The sequence below is a fragment of the Syngnathus typhle genome, linkage group LG4 (genome assembly GCF_033458585.1).
Source record: "Syngnathus typhle isolate RoL2023-S1 ecotype Sweden linkage group LG4, RoL_Styp_1.0, whole genome shotgun sequence".
In the NCBI taxonomy this organism is placed as follows: domain Eukaryota; kingdom Metazoa; phylum Chordata; class Actinopteri; order Syngnathiformes; family Syngnathidae; genus Syngnathus; species Syngnathus typhle.
Genome location: NC_083741.1, coordinates 14,756,758 through 14,779,432, shown reverse-complemented (window position 1 = coordinate 14,779,432; position 22,675 = coordinate 14,756,758). Strand labels below are relative to the sequence as shown.

The window sequence follows — 22,675 nt, the reverse complement described above, 5'->3', positions numbered from 1 at the left end:
CAAAAGGGCAGCAAATTAATCCCTCCCACAATGTCATTGTCTTATGTATATGTAATCAATTGTAGTTATTCATATGAAAATAAACAATTAAATACTTCAATTTTTAGTGAGTGAAGCTGATCCAAATTTTGATAGTTCTGTTTCATGAACACTCATACATCGTGTTTGCTAAAACAACAACAAAACAACCAAATAAAAAAAGTCCATGTGAAATGTTTTGTACATATTCATTATTAGCTCAACAGGAACAGGGAGCCCGCGTAATACACTTTGAGACTAAGTCGCTTAATTGTGCAGTTTGTGGTGAGATAAATGCTATAATAAACCATTTTTAGCACTTATTAGGAGAAAGAATGTGAGCATCCATTTGTTTGTGATTGGTTGATTTCACGTGTGTGGTAGATTGGAATCGAGCACTCGGTGCTCGACTGTGTGGTCTGTCTGTATTGAGAGTCGGGGAGATGTTGACTGAGCGGGCAGTAAAAGATCGACTTGTACTGCATCCTTGCCTCCGTGTATTATTGGTGAAACAACCAGTAAGCAACCCACGGTTAGTGACAACACTACAACAGTGTATCAGAGCATAAAGCCACAACAACGTGCATGTGACCTTGTGACCTCAGACCTTGTGACATGAACGTTCCGGAAGTTTCACGGTTGTGAACACATCAAGTGTGGAAGCAGGTTGAACCTGCTGCACAGACTCATTCGATGCCTGAGGCTTACTTTGATGTTAATAGTTGGAACTCGGCGCACAATCAACTCAAGTACGTATACAGTGTTGTATTTTTTTTTTTTTAAGTAAACATCCATCATTGCCTCTCAAGACATACATGTGCATGGAAATGTGAAAGCTGCACAGTGGGCGACTCCCCCCTCAAATAGTGATGAAGTCCAGACCAACTAAAAGAAATCAAGAAGCATTTGTGGAGTGTTCAATTTGAGATCACCTTTCCTTCACACTATTGCTGAGTTAAAAACGTTCGTTTGGCAACTTGTATTACTTTCTGTAAATCATGTGAGGTAGTTTCGGAAACAGGAGGCATGTCACTCTTAATTGTCAACACTTATCCTTGTATTTAGCGTGTTTGTGTGGCAGGCACGTAGCAACGACAGTTTTTAATAAATAAATAAATAAATAAATAAATAAATAAATAAATAAATAAATAAATAGATAAATAGATAAATAGATAAATAGATAAATAAATAAATAAATAAATAAATAAATAAATAAATAAATAAATAGATAGTTAATTTTGGGCTTGCAGACTAAAAATTAAAATGAACGTTTTTGGTAAGAACAATATTATTTGGCAGCACTGTACTGCAAAAACATAATGTAAAGTTTTAAACGTTTGTGCATGAGGATTGTGCAGCTCCTTCTAATATGGCCAGCAGGGGGCAGTATAATGAGCACATACAATGAAGCCCTACTGTTGTAGGGGATTTTGTTCATTTTCCTATTCCCTGTTTGATAAGTGTTTTTTGCAAATATATTTTCTCTGCACCCCTCTATCCGTATGTTTATTTTGACAGTAAACTTTAGACAGATAGATGTCTGCTTTTTTCAAAGACTTGTTTACCATCTGCCAAACTGCGGCTTGTGTTGGCTGCCTTTGGCCTACAAGTCAAAATAAAGAAATCAGCCAAGCGCTGGCTTATATCTCTGAAAACTTGTAAGTCACGACATCAAAATTTAAAAACATATTTTGTGCAATTGTAATATTTATTTCTAACTACACTATATCCATTTGAATATTCTTATTATTATTATTATTATTAATATTATTATTGTTATTATATAATAAAAACATTTACTGTTAACATGATCATTATGCCAAACTGCCAACTTTGTTTTACTTATTAAAATATTCACGAGTTTCTACACAACATAAAATGATATTCTACTGCCTGAATGTGATGTATTCACGGTTTAATGCTCTGTAGAAATATGCTATTCCGAGCATGCTGCATGATTTTGCCTTTGGAAAAGCCACACCCCATAATGTCCCATTGTTTACAAACTTTGAAGGGGTCTGTCGCATAGTTGCCCAAGTCCCATATGGACGTTTTTGAAAAACATTTTAAAAATCCTACCAAGCATATTGCATTTTTTAAAATTGCTATTGTTACCCAAATACCAGAACCACCAAAGTCAATTTATAATGTCAAAAGTACTTACGTTTTACCTACCTCATATCTTTTATGTTTATAGGTGCCTTTGATGTAATAATTTGTTCTGATTAAGGGCTATAAAAATAAATTTGCATTGACTTGACTTTGGAGCACTTAAAGTCATTGTGAAAACAGTAAAAGAAAAGTAAACAGGAGGAACGAAACATAAAACTTGAATGAAAATGTAAGTGTGTGGATGTAAGGGTTAGAGTTAGGGTTATGTGACAGGCCTCCACGTGACTTGATCATCCACTAGTTGACCTATTGCATAAGTGTGTTTGATGTGCGGTTACACATTCACTAAATCGAGCCTGCATACCACTCGTATTATTATTTTGTGGTTCCAGTTTCATCGCATGAAAGGAAGGACTTATTGTTTTAGGGGTTTGAACTGTTTTTACTATCACTTCCTCCACTTTTTGTTCCATATGCAGGGAGTGTCAGGAGGGTTAGGAATGTGAGCTGCTTGTAACCACGATTGCCTGTTGACACACACTCACACAGTGGGGACATTAAAAAATCATGCCACGGTCATCAATGATTCATTGGCTGTAACAGGTGCCACACTGAGTCCCTTTTGACAGTCCTGCTTGTGTTACGTTATACATAAACAGTAATTTTTAGGTCAAATGTATTCTATATGATTACAAATTACAGTTTAAATCTGTTATTATGGCATCAGCACATATTGGAGTTATGCCTTACAGTCAGGTGTTTCATTTCTTTTTTGCTTGGTAGCTTTCGTCCAGGTACTGTGGATTCTTTTCACATTCCAAAAGGTTCATTGAAGACTCTTAAAGTGTCCATGTGTGTGAAATGTGTATGAATGCTGGTTTGTCTCTAGTATGTGCCCTGTGATTGGCTAGCGAGCAATCTAGATTCAATCTATTAACATTTTTTTTACAGACCGCATTTCATTTCTTCCTTTTGGCGACATTGTTTCTCTTCCGTCGTCATGGAGTTGAACGTTCGAGTTGCATTTCATTGTGTCAAGATAGTCTCAAGATTCTTTCCGGTGACATGAGCCGCAAGCAGCTGTCAGCCAGCCTGTCACCTAGGTGTTGCACCTGCCCGGGGCGGAGTGGGAGGGCCCGGCCCGACCCGGGCCATGCACCCCGCCCTCTGCGATGCCTGTTCTCTCACAGAAGAGGCAGGAAGGTGAAATGTGGCTCAACAGGTCGGATGGGAGCTCAGACAGAAAGACAGTGAGCCTGGTTGCCGAGGGACTCATCAGCCGGGAATCGGATCATGACCCCGCTGCGCTTCTGCTGAGTGGAGACCTTTGCGCTGATTCACATCGACCCGATCACCTCACTGGACGAGAAAGGATTTCCCTATGGTGCCTCTGAGAGTTGGAGCACAACTCAGGAAGGAGTCGTGAGAGGAAGAGTGGGAGGAGGGTCAACAAAGGAGGAGGGGAAGGAGGGGCTGGGGACACACACGGTGGAATCGTGGAGTGGACACAGGCCGAGACATGCTTCACTACGGGTCGCGACGTACCTTTTCCAGCACCACCACCACCACTGCTGACTCGCCAGAGTCCAGAAGCGAGGTAAGAAGTCCTACAGTGAGTGAGAGGGCATCTACTCTGTCTTACAGATGCCTTTGGTCTTCTTGTCCACTGTCCGTGCTTTATTTTGCAAAATGGTCTGCCCGCCCCCTCCCTGTTTTTGCTCAATGCATCTGGACAATGTGCGTAAAACAGGATGTGTACAAGAAGAGCTTGTTAGGCAAGGCCAGTGAGCTGCAGGCTGACTGACCACTTGTCATTATTGCAACAATGCACTGACATAACTGGCTTTAAGGCGTTACTTATTCATTGTTGAGAGTAAAAAGTTAATATTTATGACTATAATTAATGTGATAATATGATTATTTACATGAATAAGTAATACCTTTAAAAATGCATTTTGGCACTTGCTGTTGATTGAAAATGTCAAGTCAAGTTTATTTGTATAGCCCTAAATCACAAGCAGTCTCAAAGGGCTTCACATAAACAAAAATTGACAATTATTCTCAAAGCATCCCCTGATCTTAAGCTCCCAAATGACTTCATATGTGCTCAAGGGTCAGGTAACGATGTGTCATGAATGTGGATGTCACATGTTACTGGAACGAGGCAAACAAGCGAAAATAGTTTGAGTGTAAAAATATATATATAAATTTGGTTTCTTCTTCTCATTATTATTATTGGGGACATAGAGGTTTATATATATTATATATTTGTGTCAATCCAGTCTTATTGTACTTGCGGGAGCTGCTGATACCAGCCATTGATACTTCGGGCCAGGCATGTCAAGCGCCAGTCCTTAAAGGCCTTTCCTAGATGTTTTCCACGTTTCCTGCCTGCAACACACCTGATTCAACTGTTGAGCTCATCGGCAATGTCTGAGGAATCTTGATAACGATCCTGATCATTTGAATCAGTTGTGTTTGCATTTCTTTAATAAAAACATGCTTGTACTTTTTCAGATGTCGTATTTCCATTTGACTTCATTCTGTTCATGTGTATATTATTTAAACCATAAAAATATATTATCGGAAGGTATATCTAGTATATATACAATATATGTTAATATTCATGAACCATAACACTTATATATAATAAAGAATGTTTTTTCAAAATGTCTAATATTTTTGTAGCATTCTTAACAGTGTGACAATTGTATAAAGAAGATAACCATGGTAAATCATTTGAAAGTATTAAAACACCGCTGGAGTCTTAATTTATATTTCTTGAAATGTGAGAATTCATCACAATTTTTTCTTTTCTTTTCTTTTCAGAGGTCAATCACTCGCCTGAGGTTGACTCTGCATCCGGAAGATGCCAAGAAGGAACATAAAGCTGCTAATCCAGCAACAGTGAGTGACCCCTTCTTTCTTTTTGATACATTGCTGGAATTCCACATTTTACCGTGGCGCACTTCCTTGACTGAAAAGACTTTCATCAAAAATCTCCTCAAGATGTCTGGTCAGTGTTGTGTAATCATGACTGAAGGGCGTGTGCAACAATGCCTACATGTGTTTCACATTATACTCGAGCTCTATTGACCATCTCATGTACTGTACAGGGAGGGCTAAAAGTAGCTGTATGTTTTATAAATTTACTTTCATTTAAGAAAGAGAAGAAGGATACGAGAATTGTAAAAAAGGAACAGAGTTGGAATGAGACAGTATTAAGGTCTCCACAGGTCAAGCCCCAAAGATGGACTTGAAACTGTCCAGCACCAATGCAAAACATTTCTCTGAACGAAACACCTCACCTCACTTCAACATTGTTCCCTTGACAGCAAGATGCGACAAAATGATGTCAAAGAACTACTGTTATTGCTTTGGCCTGAGCACAAAATCACTGAAAAGGGATTTCTTTTTTGTCCCAGCGAATGACGGAGAATAGATTCCCTGGAAAAATCGACAAAATATTGCAGAATAGTGACTACCTGAAGGTTCACTATACATTTTTCACCTACTTTTTCCAAATCGCTCCCATTTAATTTGCTGTCTGCAGACATACAGTCTGCCTGTTTTTTTTTCTGCCTGTTGTATTGAGTGTTTAATGATGAGTGCTTCTTGTGTGTGTTGACTGTGTGTACACGCTGCAGGCGCTACAGCGCTGCGTGGGTGTTTGCAATGGGTGTCCCCACCTTTGTATGGATAAGACATGACGAGATGACTCGTCAAGTAGTTGTGATGGGTCTGTTTAGGACCCTGACGTAGAAGTGGTTGCCTTGAGTGAGAACTTTGACCTGGCAGGACTGTGACAGACACACACACTCCCTGATAATGCAGCGCTATAATCTGTGAACATGTTTCCCTTCCAGAGGGTGTGGTCACGTGTTGGAAGGGACGACATCTTGTTAGAACAGTGACAGACCAGGAACACGTTTGCCGCCTATAATGACGTGGTTGGTGTGCCTGTAATGACACGGACATGCATTAATATCTTGAGCTAGTGCAAAGATCACAATGCGGTTTCATGGCTCATTATGATGGAGCTGTTTGACTGTTGTATTTAGCAAGAAGCCAGATGAGCCACGTCATTTGTAGATGTTTTTTATTATTTACAAAAAAAAAACAGTAGGCATGTGATATGTCAATACAGAAAATATATTTGTAACTTGAAGTGGTAAAGTGACTTTAAGTGCTAGGATTTTCGTTCAATTCTCATGATGACATCATTTTCTGTCCATGAACTCACCTTTGGTTCCTCTGGGAAAAACTCGTAAGGTCGTAAATCACAAGTGATGGGTCGCTGATGCCCTTTCAACTGTTTGTTGAATGGGCAGTCTCACACATATGCACACATGCACACACAAATACAAACTAAAAACTCTTGCAAGGAGCACGAAGAAGGCGCTGAACTTCATGTGTGGTAAACGGCCTACTACTGTATGTGTGTGTGTGAGCGAGAGAAAAAGAGAAACTCAGCTTGAGTTTTCACATTAACTCGGATCTTCAATTTGAAAAAATGTTCAATTAAAAAAATTACACATAAAACCTCCACACAAATTGTATTTGAATAAAGGTTTAAAAAAAAAAAAAAAATCAACATTGGCACATCACTGGCACGAACCACTAATGAGTGATCAAGCGCAATGAAAGTCGCTTTACTCTCCAATGTCATTGACAGACTTCCTTATTCACACAATGAATTGTTCTTTGCACGCCGGAGGATTTCCGGCCAAGTGCTGAAGCAGTGCGGCCGCTATTGTGCTCCTTGGCAACGCTGAGCTAGTTCAACATATCAGCAAAGTTCCTTGAGGTTATAAGATGACTTCCTTGTGTCTTCTACATGGAGACCAAAGTTAAAATCAGACGCTGAGGTCAAAGACACAGGAATGCAAATGCCTAATTTTGACAAGTTTAACTCGTTATACAATGAAATGACCATTAGCATTAAATAAAACATTTTTTAACATTCTTAAAAGGAGTTTCTAACACATTTGTTGATGCAGCCAAGCCAGTAAGGCTTATTATTATTTTTATTGATATAGTTTAACCATGTAAAGAAATTTGTGTGTTCTGAAAAGTACTTCACAGTATTGACTCACTAACTTACTTACTCGTACATAAAAGGCCAAATACAATAGCCCAGATCATTTAACAAGGTTATGGGACATTAGTCTTTAACAACGCGTGTGCTTACGGGCATTTATGTCTGCTGGCGGACCAAGGCAGACCGAGCGTGGGTCCCTCCACATCTCTATGCTGTACCACAAATATTTTTAATATTAATGTTCATCCTGTGGTACAAATATGTCAAATAAATCCATATATTTTCTGAGGTCGTCTTCGTCGTGAATCCGTATTCAAAATCGAATAATAATAAAGCTGTTTGATGGCCCTTGTAAAAACTATATTGTACATTTACTTTAGAAATATGTTTACAACAATCTGGCACAAAATGGACATTTAACAAGTGCTATGAGACACATAAAAGTTGCCACACTGAGTGCATTGGAATGTATTTCCACAAAAGTCCATTTCCTCCCTCAAGTGGCCTTGACCGCCTGTTATATGAAGACTCTTTGTTTTTTTGTCTCGTTCATGATAAAGTCATGCGATACAGAGGAACCTTTGTTCAACACACACAACAACACAGTAAAGTGTTTTACTATCGGGCAAGCATGTAATTAATTCAAAGACCAGTATTTAAGTTGTTTGTACTTATGCTCCCTTTGCGACAAATTCACACGGCTTTGGTTTCGGTGAAATAAAACCAAGTTGTCACTGTCAAGGATTGTGTATTTAAACGCATTGTAACAGTCAGAGTTGGCATTTGTTCTTCTGTTGTTGAGAGGTTTAAAGAAAAAGTCTTTACTCAGGGGTCAGGTGAAGTGATGAAAAAATAAGGGGCTGGCCTGTGTCCATACGACAACACTGCTCTCCTTGTTCTGGTCCTCTTCATTCTTTATCTCTGCTCCAGGTGAAGACTGATGTCTCTTTTAATGCGCAACAAGCCTGGAATGTTAGTTTAGATGTTTGTTGACACTAAAACAAAACATGTTTTCAATCATTTCTGAACTTAAATGATGAGCCAGCGTTGCTTCATGCTAATATTGCTTATCTGTGCAGGATGGTTGGAAGAAGAAGAATGGCATTATTCAAAGAGAGAGGCCGCCTGGCAGAGAGTCACCCAAGCAGGTACAGTCCAAGATGCATAAATAATAGACACAGCACTCCATATACACCTACTGGCCAAAACATTAGGTACACCTGGATTGTATAAGAAAAAAAAAAAGGTTTTGAAACAGACATAAGGTTGATATTACAGTCATGCCAACACAAATGAAGAGTTTCTCAACTGTTTAAATAATTGTAATATTTGTCTTTTCTTTCGCAGAGGATAGAGAATACAAGCTTGAGATTGTCGATTTAGAAACGTAAAGGCTCTTTTCATTTATTTTTTTCCCTATGTGCTAAACTGCTGCTTAACTGCTGTCAAGTGAGCTAAAACGAGTTTATTGTAAATTGTGGCAGATCCGAGCGTGTGCAAGTTTCTTAATGTTTATCTCACCAATTTGCAATGTGATGCAATATAAACATATGATTAGCACAAAGAAGAATCATCAGACCACACATAGAAATAGACCACATTTGAATATGGCACATTCAATATTTGCTGTGTCTGCTTTGGTTCATCCGGCTGCTGGAGACCCAAAAGGCAGACGAGACAGCGGCTCATGTTCTGGGTTGCAGAAACATGACACCCACAATTCAGCTTTCTTTTTTTTTTTTTTTTTTTTTTTAAACATCCGTTCACAACGTCCTGTTTCCACTGTTGAGCAGAAACAGTGCTGCAAATATCTGATGTTGTGCACACAACATGCTAATGGAAACCCGTTTGAGAATTTACTTGATAGCTGATATCCAGCTAAAGGTCCATGTACTAGTAGACTCTTTGTCCGTCCATTCATCCATCCGTCAGTCAACTTTGGTGTCCTGGACAGACTGCATGTTACTAGTGGGGCAAAACTGTGAGTGGGCATTTTGGTGCAACTTGCAGGGCTCAGTAATCCACCACTGCATGGCACATACCTACTAGTTGGGCCTAGTTCAACACATGATTTAGTTACGTATGTAATAGTAGGCCAAAAGTATCACTAATAGTGAAACAAATGTAATAGTCAAGTAATCATTCTACTAGTGTGTTGACTAGTTTTAATAGTGAGGAAACTAGTACACACGCACGCACAAGCACGCACATGCGCACAGTGACAGTCCCAGCTGGAAGAAACCTGAGCAGTGTGTTCTTTTCTTGTCTCCCTCAGCACCTGGGTGAAATGACCAATGGGCAGGCCGAGCCCTCGCCGCAGCATCACGGGCCCAAAATGTACGGCGTAGTGCAGAGTAACAACGCTGACAGGCAACAGCAAGTGATGGCTCGTGAGTGGACCGTCAGTCACCTTCATGAAGAAATGAAGTACATCAAGGAGGTGAGCGGAGGACGCTGTACAACACATTGCGGTAATATGCGCTCAGGTAAGAGATTTTATCTGCGCGCTTCATCTCGATGCGTTTATACAGGTGAGAGATTCTCTGGAGAAGGTCAGAGAGCGCATGTACGGCCAGTTTGGAGGCATGCAGCAATCTGTGCACAAGCTCTCGCAGGAACTAAAGGTGAGATGAGCGTCACGTGATCATCGCAATCACGCTTTACTGTCATTTGATGTCAGAGGTGTCCAAAGTATATCTCAGCATGTACTAAAATTGAGCCAGAGAACATTTTTGTCATGGAGGACATGAATGTAGATGTGTGTGTATTGATATAATTTGTTAATTGTGAACAACACCTGTGTGTTTTATAGACTTCCAACTCCCAACGCAGAAGTCTGGAGTCTGAAGTGAGGATCCGTACAGCAGCAATGGAAAGATTTGATCAGATGAACAGCTCCCTAATATCATCCAATATTGGCCTGCAGGTAACAAACTTTGTCTTTGCACTTGTAAAGACATACGGAGTTGTATGCTGAGAACAGTTGTGTTGCCCCGACAGAAATCTCTTCTGGAGAACTGTCAGAATCGTGTGGATGCAAAGGAAGAGTGGAATAGTTTGCGGAGCACTTGTGAGAAAACACAAGCACAGCTCCGAGATAAGGAGAGAGAGCTGGCCGCAGCGCATGCCGAAAACCAGACGCTCAGACTTGAGGTAGGTTGTTCGTCGTTCATCTTGTAGGCCTCAACCGCTCTTTGTTGACATCACTCTGGAAGGACCTGCTCTGACACATTCATTGAAAAACGTCACTTGGGACTGGTGTGGCAAGTCGGGCTGCTCGGGATAGTCTGATAAGAGACGTTGGACTAGTTGTGCGGGATTGTGCGAGAAAAGACACATTGTTTATAAGTATCATGAGGAGCTCGACACACCACATTCTATTATACTAGATATGTACTCGATAGCTGAGATGCAGGTCGAAATGATCAAATTATAGAAGTTTGCCACAAAGACCAACAGTAATTTGCACCACTTAAAAAAAGGCTATTGTAATTGCCTGAAGATGACACAATATGGCGGCAAAGGGTTACTTTTGTCTAAATGAAGCTCATCAATTCACTTTAATTCAATAGTACCATGGCACCAAAATGCCATCAGGTGGTGCCTATGCAATACTGTTATACATAGCTTTGGTCTGAATACAAAACAGAAAATAAATGCGTTTTCACAGTTTCCTAAATAACACCTGAGCTATAAATATGCCCAGGCTCCCCCTACTAGACACCTTCTGCATTTTTCCATGAATTCCCATGTAAGAAAGTGTGATACGATTGCACTATCTAGTGGAGAAGAATGTCAATTGCATTTTCACTGACATTTAAATGATTTCACAAAACAATGCTATTTATTTATCAACACAGAAAAAAGGGGGTTGAGTTATTTTTCAGCATACAGCCAGCGAAGTTTGTGGAAATGTCTTTGCACTCACTTTTCCTTCCCTTTAATTAATCCCATGTTTGTATAAAGAACTCATCTCATCATCCAGCATCATCAGTTCACATCAGCTCACCCTGCTCACAGCACTTTTTTTTCTCGCCTTTGCTTTCCAGGTGGAATCTACACGAGAGGCCAACAGTAGGGCCCTAACGGAGCTCTCTGCGGCGCTCGAAAGGGACTACCAGGGAAAGCTGCAAGAAGAGCAAAGGAAACACAGGGAGGAGATTGAAATACTCCAGGTCTGCACTATTTACTTTCTGATCAATGCCAAGAGACACAAATACATGGTTCATATGAACATGTGTTGGGAGATTTCAAAGCGACGTCAGAGCAAAAACATTTTTGTTCTATGTATTTGTTTACACAGGCACAACTGGACGACTACATCAGACGATTAGAAGAAGCTGAGATGAATATTAGGATCGCAGAGGCTAAAATTGCTGAGCGGGATCTGAGGATTGGTGAACTTGAGCGCCTGCTGGACTGCATGGGAACGGTAACCATTGCCAAAAAAAACCCCAACAACAACCATGTATTACATGCATGGGAGTCATATGAGCAATCCCACAGGAAAAGAGTCAACTCCACCAGAAGCTGCAGGAATGTGAACGGCGTCTTCGCTTGTTAGAGAGGAGCGATGCGACCGATGGAGCTGTAGCCAAAAGGTATTTGATCAATGTCCACCATGGGAAGACAGTAAATTGAATATCTGATCAGTGTCCAAAGAGGAAAGGCAATGTTTGGTAAACACTGCTTTCCGAGTTTTGTTTCGGTGAGTGCAACATCAGCTCAGAGCAGTTGAAGCTATCGATGACTGCTGGTATTTGGCAGGTCACATGAGCTGCAAATGGAAGCTGGAGGTCTTCGAGAGAGAATCAAGCACTTGAACGACATGGTCTTCTGCCAACAGCGAAAGGTCAAAGGAATGATTGAAGAGGTGAGGGAGGTCATTTGTGGTCGTGTTTTTTTTTTTTTTAGAGGAAGCCAATTGAATCATGTATTGCTTCATATGCATCACCCCCCCCTTCCCTTTTTGTTTTCATTGTCGACTAAGAAACAAGAACAATGGTGACTTGAAAAAAAACCCTTCCGGTCAAATATTGGGGTTTTCAGGTTTAAAACATAACACTAAAAAATGTTCTCAGTTAAAAATATCTTAGTGGTGAGTGGTAACTGCTCTTACAAATCACAAAGGATCCGTCAACTTTTGGCATATCACAGAATATTGACAGTATGCTACTCAAAAGAGCATTTCAACTCCAGCAACTTCTTGCTATGAGGCAATCATATAATAATACAAAATAAAAATAAATAATAATGCAAAAATAAAATAGAATAATAATGATAAGATAATAAAAATAATGAAGACGATACAAGCGAAAGTTATAACTGTACCTTAATGTGGTATGATTACCTGCGTTTTCGTCGGTGAAGGTGCAAAAACTACGAACTCAAGTTGCAGAGAAGGACATGTTCATCTCAGAGCTGCTGGACCGAATTGCGATTGTGGAGTGTGAGGTAAGACTGTCTGCTTGTATGTGTGTGTGCACGTGTCGGTGAGTGTGTATTTAATCCGGGCTGGTGCGGTTAACTGTTCTTTTGGTATTGACCCCTGGATAGCCTGAACTTTGAGCAATGGACTTTGGTATGTGGTGACTGCAGTCTTTGCGTGAATATGACAGTCTTGTTTCCTGTTTTCCTTTTCCTAGAATAATGAATTAGAAGACAAGCTCAAGTATTTTATGTCCACACAGAGTAGTGAAGAAGAGGATTTGGACTTTGGGAAGATAGGACAAGACTGCAACCCTCTTCCAAGGTAAGAAGCAACGTTGAGTGGAGTGTTTTGTTCATGGGGTGTGGCAATGAAACAGCTGGCCTTCTTTTGTTTAATGCATGACTGTTTGAACAGAATTGAAGAAATACCGGGGCATGATGTTGAATCTCCTAATCTGCATGAACCAATTCATCTTCATCCTAGAGAGCTTCTCCCATCCAAACAACCGTTATTTGTCATACCGCCTCCGCCACAAATACGACCTCCTCCACCACCCCCAGATCCATATACATACGACGCTTCACTACCTCCTGAACCTTTTTTATCACCTTCACAACCTCCCCTCCCTCCACTGCCTTCTTCACCCACACCTCCCTCATCACCCACACCCCCCTTGTCTCCAACATCACCGCCATCGTCACCCACACTGCCTCCATCTTCACCCACACTGCCTCCATCTTCACCCACACCGCCTCCATCTTCACCCACACCGCCTCCATCTTCACCCACACCGCCTCCATCTTCACCCACACCGCCTCCATCTTCACCCACACAAGAATCAGATGACCCTCCTTTCCGCCGTCCTTCCCTCTTCCTTACAACGGTTACTCAATCGAGGACGTTGAAGCGTAATGCCCCTCCTCCCAGCAGGGTGGAGTCCAGTTTACTTCGCTACACGCCGGTTGAGTACAGCCGCTACCTTGAGGCCAACCCGAGGCCCCAGATGGAAATGTACTCCTCCACCCGAGTGTCATCGGAATCCCAAAGTTACGAGAACCAGCCCATTGACGAGGTGGACGCTGAAACAGACACTCAAATGGCATTGAATCAAGACAAAAGGAGAACAAGATCGGGGATTGCGTATTTTGATACGCCATTCACGAAATTAATGGAAATTACAGCAAACATCAAAGTAGAGTGATTCGAGACGATGCAGCATTTTTAGTATACTGTACGGTGAACATCTTCATTGTCTTAAATTTCACATGAGCTATCTTTAAGACAGTAGCCCATGTTTAGGCTTTGTTTATGTTTATATATCCCATGTCATATTTCTGTAAATAAATTCTGTACATTTATTTAAGTTTTGTCCAAAGACACCAGCCATAAACAAAACTAAATTTGAGCAGGTTCGAGTTCAAGCCAACATGTCGTGAACCTGTTGTTATGCTAGTTATGTTGGCACGTACAGTAAGTCTGCTAACTTGTATTCCAGGTTTGGTCAACTGGCACTCCGCATTTGGTAGATTGACATTTTCTGTGAAACTGACACATAAAGCAAAAAACAATTTGAAGTTTGTTTATTTCATAGACCAGAAGCTTCAACCAAACCATACCGTGTAACCCAAAAAATTATGATTAAATTCCTGCGATGGAGAGGGGTTTACTGTACATGAAAATGTAGACGCAAAAAACTATAGCTATAAACACAAAGAATAACAGTGGTAAGTATAGAGAAAAGGATTGGAGAACACCTTGACCCTTTCCTACTGAAACCTTTTTGTTATATGACTTATACAATAAAACAATATACTATTTACAGAAAATCTGTTATTCACATACAAACAATACAAGCAATTGCGATGTGTCTTGAGAAATTACTAGACAAAACAGCATTGGACGTTTACTTTGATTTATTCCTTTTTTACATTTCTTTTGACTCATTTGCTATCTAACGTTGTGAACACATTGAAATTATAGTTGATTTACTATCATATGAAATTTCATACTGTACATGTATATAAGCTCATATTGTGAGTTATTTTGTAAATAGTATTGTTAAGGACTACGTTTAGCTTGTTTACAATGACTGTAGCCCACACTGCTCAAATGAGCTGAAGGGGGAAAGAAATAAAAATTACTATGTATATTTTCTTGAAAAAAATGTATATTGGCGCCGTATGAATAATAAAAAACAAAACATTTTCTATCTGTAGTTTTTACCTTATGTGCAACATATTTATTTACATGTGATGTGCCTTTGGGGGTGGGAATACATATTAAAAAACATTTGACAGCCATGCAACCTGGCATGTTTGAGATGAAATTGTTGGTAATAATCACTATATACGTATAATGACTGCCATTTGTGAGCCACAGACACAAGTAATATCCAACTGCTGTCTGCACTGCCATCAAGAAAGAGTTATAACATTAAATACATTGAAAATAATGAGATCAACCTCTGCTTCATTACCATAGACCAGGGGTGGGCAAACTACGGCCCGCGGGCCACATCCGGCCCACGGGACCGTTTAATCCGGCCCGCCGACCCTGAACAAATTGTATTATTAAACTTTTTTTTTTTTTGGTCATTTTGCCTGCAATGACTGCGTTTCCCCAGTAGATGGCGAAGCGCTCGCCTGCGCATTCACTACCGGAAGCCGTGTCAGAAAGCTTGGCGCACACTCACAAGTGCGTGTACGTACTCAGTAGTACGGACATGGCGCACTCTCGCTCTATTCGTATCAGTCCCGAATTTAGATCGTGGGCTGTGACATCTGCATTCTTGTAATTCGCGCGCTGAGCTTTCAGATGCAGTTTTGCGCTAAAGCCGCCCACAAACCTTCCCCTGGAATCCTTCCATTAAAATGAGTCGCCCAAGGAAAAGCAGTGCCGAGCGTTTAAAAGAGAGTGGCCAATTTGGCTCGACGTACGCGACGTGACGTTCAGCCACATCAACATCAACCCATCACAGATCGAGGTAAACGGACCAACACCTCGGATCTCTCCTAAGAATTGCCACAACAAATTTTACTCCAGACTATGACGCACTAGCAAAAAAGGGAGACCAACAACACTGTTCCCACTGAAAATGAACGGGAGGCTCTCAAGTTTATTGTAAAAAAATGCATTTTGAATATGATTTGTACACATAGCAGGGATTGAAACTAGCGACCATTCTCATTTTCAAACAATGCAGGATGCTCAAGGACATTGATGCACCACCTATTTGCGACTAATCTTAACCTGTAAAGTTCTTAAGGCTTACTTTAAGGAAGTGTTTCCCGTTTCCTCACCTCTGTTACCAAGTGTTTGTGAGTTAAAACTCTGCTCTGATTTTCAGATACCCCTCACCGTGTTGCTGTTTTGATGACTTTATTTGGATGTATGCTTTCACCGATTCTTCAAGATGATATATTTGGTCAGAATGTTTGCCGTTTGATGTGATCTCATAAGATAAACATCTTTCATTAATCTGACCTGCAGGCACTGAAGTGATGGAGACTGTTATTCATAATAACAGTGTCGTATTTTATGAGAATCAGCAGTTTTTTAGTGAATTATTATTAAAAAAAATTTAATGCTGTTAATAAATGCATTTGTTTTCAAAAAACTTGTTTGGAATATCCATGCTTTACTACCTACTAAAGGCCAAAATCTTTTATGCAATGACCTTTACAGGTCGCTTATATGACTTCACACAAAGCCTACGTCCATCTGCTCCTGGTTCGGCCCTCCGGTCCAAATTTAGAACCCAGTCCGGCCCGCGAGTCAAAAAGTTTGCCCACCCCTGCCATAGACCATACTGTGTGAATAACCAGTCCACCTCATTTTAACAGTGACTATAAAGTAAATGTACTCAACCTTTATGTTGATGTCCATGATTGGGGCATTGGGATTTTGGATTTTGTAGAAGCAATCCTTTGAAAATGTAAACACTTGCAGATTTATAGAAATAAAGTATTGTATTTGGACATTTATGTTTTCTATATTGTTATTCGTTTTTGACAATTAATGTGACTAATTATTAACATGATAGGTTTCTTCAATAACATGGATATCATTAACTGTTTTCAATTGATAAAACTATATGATTAAAGTAATTTGAGCAAACCTGTCATTTCAGAAATGGGTATCATTTCACTTTTCATTCACTTTTTATTTATTTATTTATTTATTTATTTATTTATTTATTTATTTATTTATTTATTTATTTATTTATTTATTTATTTATTTATTTATTTATTTATTTATTTATTTATTTATTTATTTACTTTCATGAGTACCCAAATCCTATAGTCCTCATTTTAAAAGGGTTGGTGACTCTAAATGTACTTAACCAAGAATCCTGTGATGATTGTTGATGGTTTTTTTTCCTTTTAAAAATGGTCAATTAAAATGGAAACATTTATCTAATTAAATGATAGGTTAATTAAGAGCCCAAACTGTAAAAAAAAAAATATAAAATTGAAATGTGTTAAGTAGAAACGTTTGCATGTATAGTACATTCAAAAACGTAATTCATTGTTTTAAATCGTGGGTTAATTAATTTCAAAACTTGTTATATTTTTAAAATCATTTTATTTATTTGTTCAGTAATTTATTATTTGTATTAGTTAAAACTATTATGAATAATACAGAATGAAAAAAAAAAGCGCATGAATGATTATTTTAGTATTTTGTGTGTTTTACATAGGAGATTTTGTGTATTTATGTGTATTCTAATTTAAAGAAAGTGGTTTCACTACATCGCCTGCAGAGGACGCTCGAACACATTCCCCAATCATGTTGAATATACCAAAGAAGAAGAGTCCCACTTTGAAATGTTTTCCCTACGATTCCAACAAAACATGTCTGTTTTAACGGATTTTATGTAGTTTCCTCCTCCACACAACGGCTTAGGAACCTCTACAGAGTCAAGGAGGACTATTGTTTTCATGAGAAATGCCACGTTGAGAAGTGCCGCGTGTTCCCGCTATTTGCGAGCGGCTGAGGCTTAGCTTGTTTAGCTCGTCAGGATGTCGGAGCGCCAGGGACAGGTGGGAGACTTGAACAAGCAGAGCAGTGAGCAACTCCACGAACTACTTCTGCGACAGAACAGCATCCTTGCTGACAAGTAAGACCCAACTTGAACGACCTTGTCTAGTAACATGTTTTTCTATTGTACAATTTCCTCATATAGTAAGTCAGATAACTACTTTTTACTTGGAGGCTAGACTAGACATGGTTAGGCTACTGGTAGTACAGTAGGCTAAAACATGCCTACCAGTTGGGCCGAATGATGTTGGTTTTGGTTCTGTACTGTAATAGAGGGCCAAAGGTGTCAGCATGAGGACACCACCCCCTAAAAAAAAAAGAAGAAAAATCACTCTTATGTGCACTCTGGTTGTTCTACTATGCAGGACATGCAAACCGCCACACAAGTTGGCTAAGTTTCAAATAACGAATCACAAAGCTGCAGACAGTAAAATAACCCTTAATTAAAAATAGAACAATATGGTTGCATAACGAGGTGTGTCACTGGTTTCTATAGGTCTACAAAACAGGTTAGACTCAACAAATGGAGACAGGTGTTGCCACACAACAATTGACAGCCTGATGTGTAACCAAATGAATCAGACAGACTGGGACAATGCGTTCACATGAAATGATTTGAAAATACTTGCCCTGCAGCACCGTCATTTGACGTCATTTATATATTTATTCAATGATCATCAGCCACTCTCAGGCCACATTAAGTGTGCAGGGCTTGAGGATGGCGTCCCCAGTGGACACAATAAATACCTGCACCCCACATGCACTTATGTATATTGTCTAATAATCAATTTTTATCCAATTAATAAATGCATTGACGTCATTGACATATAGTAGGAAAATTAAAACCCTCCATAGCTGCAGCCTGAATTGTAAGCCACTGTAACAATAATGGACAGTTTTGCACAACAGTTTTGTGTTTTTGTTGTTCGCAGGAGATTAATAGAGTCTCTCCCTGACAAGGGAAAGCGATTAAGGGACTTTGCGGAGAGGATACGCCTCGCTATTGAACGCCGTGATGAGGAGGAACGGAAGCAAAGCTTGGTGTCAGCAGCCAGGGCAGAGTTTCAGTCCAAGTACCGTCGTGCCATCACTGGGCAGCATCGTGCTGAGCAAAGTGAGGCAGCAGCATCACAACAGAGGGACGCCTGCGTTCATATGAGGGAGGAGGAGGAAGAAGACACTGCTGAAACCATGGCGACAGCTTCCCCCGGGGCCTCTCTGAATTTTGTCGTGACAAAAGAAAGCGACCTTGCGGAGGTCTTGGAACGGGTTACAATCTCCACTAGCACCGGTGACCAAGACAAGGATCCTGTCAGAACTACTGTGACGGACAATTACTTTCTCAAAAAGCAGACACCAAAGAAGCCTCATCTTGTAACCGTCCTGGAAAGGACAGAAAACATGACACCCGGAAGGCAAAAATTCAAACCAAACCAGTGAGCAGAGTCAAAAAGTTATTATTAAAATATAGCAAAAGTGTAAATGTCATTCAGTATCCTTGTAACCGTTTTGCTTTTGGGACTTTGCAGGCTGCCAGACAAAAGCGGCAAGTCTCCATCTGGGTTCTTATCACCCGGCCAGTCGTCCGAAGGCTCGTCTCCGCTCTCCGAGCAGGCTCGGAGGGAACACGACAAAAAGCACCTGAACGACGTTACGGCCGCAAAGCTGCCTCCTCTCTACCACACTCCAGCCCAGCTTCTGTCTCTGCAGGAGTCTGCTGACCTACTGAGAACACAGACAAAGAAACAACAGGTCAGTCCATTCTTGCAGGTAACACGCATTTTCCTTCTTTACCCAAGTATGAAAATCAAAATTTTTCATCGGCTAGAGTTTTGTGAATTTTCCCATATTTGTCCACTAGCATATTTGTCTCCTCTGATGTTGGATATAAAATATACAGGGTTCGGCAAAAAAACTTTTTTGTTTCTTTAATTTATTTGCATTTTATTAAACCTACAAATGTGTCAGATCATTTTGCCGGACCCTGTATATTAAAAAAACAAAAATAGATTAGCCAGTGTTTCACTGGTGACTCAATTAAAGCCTTTATTTTTGAAGCTCTTGATTAGGATTCAATCAATTTCACACTGTGTAAAAATGTGATAGTAACAACAACAAAAGTATATTTATTATCAGATCATTGTTGTTCCTGTTTTTTTTTTTTGCTGAGCGCTGCTTTTACATTACACGTTTTGCCTTACCTTGATATTGTATATGTATGTTATGAAAGCCACAATTCTAAAATTAGCTCCACGTCAGCTGTCATAACTACATGTCTGGTATTTCTAACAAACCATTCTGTGTCAATTCAGTAAATAATTCAATGATATATGATTAATTTATTGTAGCTATACAGATTAATGGAAACAATATTATCTAATCTTTATTTTTACTAATAAAATATAAACTTTATTTTGTACTTTTTACATGGCAGGCAGCCAGGCTCTGCCTCTGTTGCCTGACTTGACTGCATGTTGCTTCTACCTCCATGTCGAACACTTATTACATTAGTCAATAAATGTTGCCTTAGCTAATGTTACTATTTATCAAGCACTTTGTGGACCTTCATTTAGTAACATGATTCAGTCAGAGATGACAGTGTTCTGATTAACACATGTTAGTCCGGCTACTCATCAGTTAAGAATCGATGCCGTAATTCGTAAAGTGGCGGCCGTGGCTCAGGCGGTAGAGCGGGTCGTTCAGTAACTGGAGGGTCGGCCGTTCGAAATCTCTCTGTCTGAGTCATGCGTCTTTGCATGTCGTATCCTCCAAAGAGCTCTAGATGGCAGCATTTAGCCAGCATCCAAACAGACTGCATGCAAGTAACGCTTCTACTCATGGAAACCCGTGGGACCCCATTAGCCAGTCCATGACTGTCTCTTAAGTCTCGGGCCGCACATTGAACCTCGCATGTCGAGCCAAGCCATTTGTTGTGGTTCACATCAGGAGCTGCAGGCCAAGCTGGCAGCACAGAAACTGTCCGAGGGTTTGAAGATGTCCATGGGGAGCTACTGTCCTGACGGCGGCCCCATGGCGGCCTACAGAGAGCTTCACGATGTAGGAGCGCAGACTTCCTCAGAAGAGGACTAATCCTGGACGGTCAGATGGGAGGAACACCTGCTTGTTCCTGAAGGGTTTTCACTCCAAGGGAATTCATAAGAGGACATGTTTGCCTGGTGCCAACAGTCAATGCCATAAGACACTACTGATGGACTTTGAAGGACAGAAACCTGATGGAAACTGGGACTACATTTCAAATAAATGTATTTCTAATGAAAATGGCCTCTAGCGTATTCAAATAAGCAACTAACCATTTAGTATCAGGAAGTTCTGGCATAACAAAGTATGTGATATAAATATGACATGAACACATTCTCTCGCTGGGCCGTGTTGATGTGCACTCATATTTTCCTCTTATCAAGCTGCTCCACTGTGAACCCCAACAATGGGTGAAGACAACCTGCTTTCCTTGCATAATATTTTGTAATGGAACATAAACAATAATAAGTCAATAATTATTAAATAGCATTAAATGAGCTTGGGCTTAGCTGCCGCTGGGAGGTACCTACTAACTGTACTGGAATACATTTTAAAAATAACCCTCCCAACCCTGAAAATAATGCATACATCATTTTTTATATTATTATTGATACGATATATGCATTCTTGTATTAGCACTGTTTATCCCTTTTGGATGAAAATGAAAAGTGTCTAGAGCAGGGTACGGGTGCAGCTGTAATGAATAGAGCCAGCTGCCTTTCAAGTGTTCACACACCATTTATCTCTTGCAAGTAAATATCGTTTTATAGTGTTTGCTTCGTGCAAATATGCCCATTGCTTTATGCTTGTCAAATGGTGCAGATGAAGCCGCTGCTTGTCTAAGATCACGCAAGGCGTTATCACGCAGAGATCAGCGGCACGCTCGATAACAGCGATCCAAAAGGGAGTGAAATACCGTAACATCTGGACTGGATTTGAACGGTGTTATTGCTGGCGGCGGCGGCCGCCGCTGCAGTGGGCGGGCAACAGGGCAAATCGCGTCTTTCCACTTTGCTAATACGTGGGAGATAAGATGTGCCAGCTACAGCCGGTACCTTTCCCGTCATCCCTCATCCAGCACTCAAAGCGCTCACCATGTTAATTCAAACAACCTGATGCAGAGGAAGGGATCACGCAGGTCAGAGTGACGTCTCAAGATGCCCCTTGATAACCTTTTGGAAATGGTGCTGAAATCATTGTTCTGATTGCCGATCGGCTCCAGAGTGGCCCGCGTGGATGACGTCCAATAACAAACTGGCTCCGTAGAGGATCCTCTTTGCGCTGGAATTAATCACAGCCCACCTCGGTGACTGTTCCCAATTATGGGGCACTCTTTTGTCGCCATTCACACGCTTTCTATCAAACCTTTCACATTGTCCACTGATGAGGTTGTTTATACTTCTACTCGGGTCCCCCGGGCCCCTAGTCTCACATTTACGTATGAGCACCCCTTGAAGTCGTCTGCAAGTGATTTGCTTCAGCTCTCGTGTCCGAAATTTGATGTTTTGGAGCGGGAAATGGAATATGATGATCAAGAGCAGTCAGCTCGCTCTTAGGTTAGATATAAAAGTATGATGTACGCATCAAGTTGGGCTCTTTGTACAATGACTGGATTGTATCTGCCAGCTTGCAGAGTCTGAGATCATACTTTTTTCCATATTCTGGGGGGCACATGAGTGGATGAAATAATGTAATGCATCGCAGCTTTGTCCAGATGAGGTTCCAGACTATCGGTGCCAGCACTCCCTCCACCTTTTGCGCAAAACATGAGTCAAGTGAAGCTGTTTTCCCCTCTTTGTATCATTTCTATCACTCACATTTTCCTTTTTGACTGGGGAATTGTCAAATTTTTTATGCGCTACATTTTTCTCTCCTGGCAGATGTTGCCCGTGACTTTTATATCTGAGAGGCAATAATGTTGGGATTTTTCTTCAGAATATGTCAGAGGCTGGAAAAATATTTTCGGGTTTGTTCTTGTCGAGAAGCAAAGCGAA

General features: G+C 40.4%; 2 protein-coding genes and 1 long non-coding RNA gene across 5 annotated transcripts; all 3 read left to right on the top strand.

Annotated features, from left to right (window-relative positions):
- The first annotated feature begins 3,216 nt into the window (after window positions 1–3,216).
- LOC133152518 (myocardial zonula adherens protein-like) lies at window positions 3,217–14,809 on the top strand. 2 transcript variants are annotated; one of them, XM_061276164.1, is made up of 14 exons: window positions 3,217–3,727; window positions 4,960–5,037; window positions 8,251–8,319; window positions 9,447–9,611; window positions 9,703–9,795; window positions 9,984–10,097; window positions 10,172–10,324; window positions 11,221–11,346; window positions 11,475–11,603; window positions 11,678–11,772; window positions 11,939–12,044; window positions 12,542–12,625; window positions 12,862–12,923; window positions 13,017–14,809. In XM_061276164.1, the coding sequence occupies exons 1-14, from the start codon at window positions 3,650–3,652 to the stop codon at window positions 13,801–13,803; spliced, it is 2,139 nt and encodes a 712-aa protein (XP_061132148.1). In that variant the 5' UTR covers window positions 3,217–3,649; the 3' UTR covers window positions 13,804–14,809. The 2 variants fall into 2 exon arrangements, with proteins under 2 accessions (XP_061132148.1, XP_061132147.1); XM_061276163.1 differs by having other exon boundaries at window positions 3,220–3,727; window positions 12,817–12,923.
- Window positions 14,810–15,101: 292 nt separating this feature from the next.
- LOC133152521 (uncharacterized) lies at window positions 15,102–16,581 on the top strand. The gene is made up of 2 exons (XR_009714142.1): window positions 15,102–15,585; window positions 15,949–16,581. It is a non-coding gene; the product is annotated as an uncharacterized LOC133152521 (long non-coding RNA).
- An 817-nt stretch (window positions 16,582–17,398) lies between these two features.
- On the top strand, window positions 17,399–20,921 carry polr2m (RNA polymerase II subunit M). Of its 2 annotated transcripts, XM_061276166.1 has the most exons (4): window positions 17,399–17,721; window positions 18,575–19,078; window positions 19,172–19,394; window positions 20,589–20,921. In XM_061276166.1, exons 1-4 carry the CDS (start codon window positions 17,624–17,626, stop codon window positions 20,730–20,732), a joined length of 969 nt encoding a protein of 322 aa, XP_061132150.1. In that variant the 5' UTR covers window positions 17,399–17,623; the 3' UTR covers window positions 20,733–20,921. The 2 variants fall into 2 exon arrangements, with proteins under 2 accessions (XP_061132150.1, XP_061132149.1); XM_061276165.1 differs by having other exon boundaries at window positions 19,172–20,732.
- The last annotated feature ends 1,754 nt before the right edge of the window (window positions 20,922–22,675 follow it).

Bases quoted from the DNA above. Each gene is read 5' to 3' on its own strand.
- polr2m (XM_061276165.1), top strand. From the start codon at position 17,624: ATGTCGGAGCGCCAGGGACAGGTGGGAGACTTGAACAAGCAGAGCAGT. The intron at 17,722-18,574 runs GTAAGACCCAAC...TGTTGTTCGCAG, and splicing joins AACAGCATCCTTGCTGACAA to GAGATTAATAGAGTCTCTCC. The intron at 19,079-19,171 runs GTGAGCAGAGTC...GGGACTTTGCAG, and splicing joins CAAAAATTCAAACCAAACCA to GCTGCCAGACAAAAGCGGCA.
- LOC133152518 (XM_061276163.1), top strand. From the start codon at position 3,650: ATGCTTCACTACGGGTCGCGACGTACCTTTTCCAGCACCACCACCACC. The intron at 9,796-9,983 runs GTGAGATGAGCG...TGTGTTTTATAG, and splicing joins AGCTCTCGCAGGAACTAAAG to ACTTCCAACTCCCAACGCAG. The intron at 12,924-13,016 runs GTAAGAAGCAAC...CTGTTTGAACAG, and splicing joins GACTGCAACCCTCTTCCAAG to AATTGAAGAAATACCGGGGC.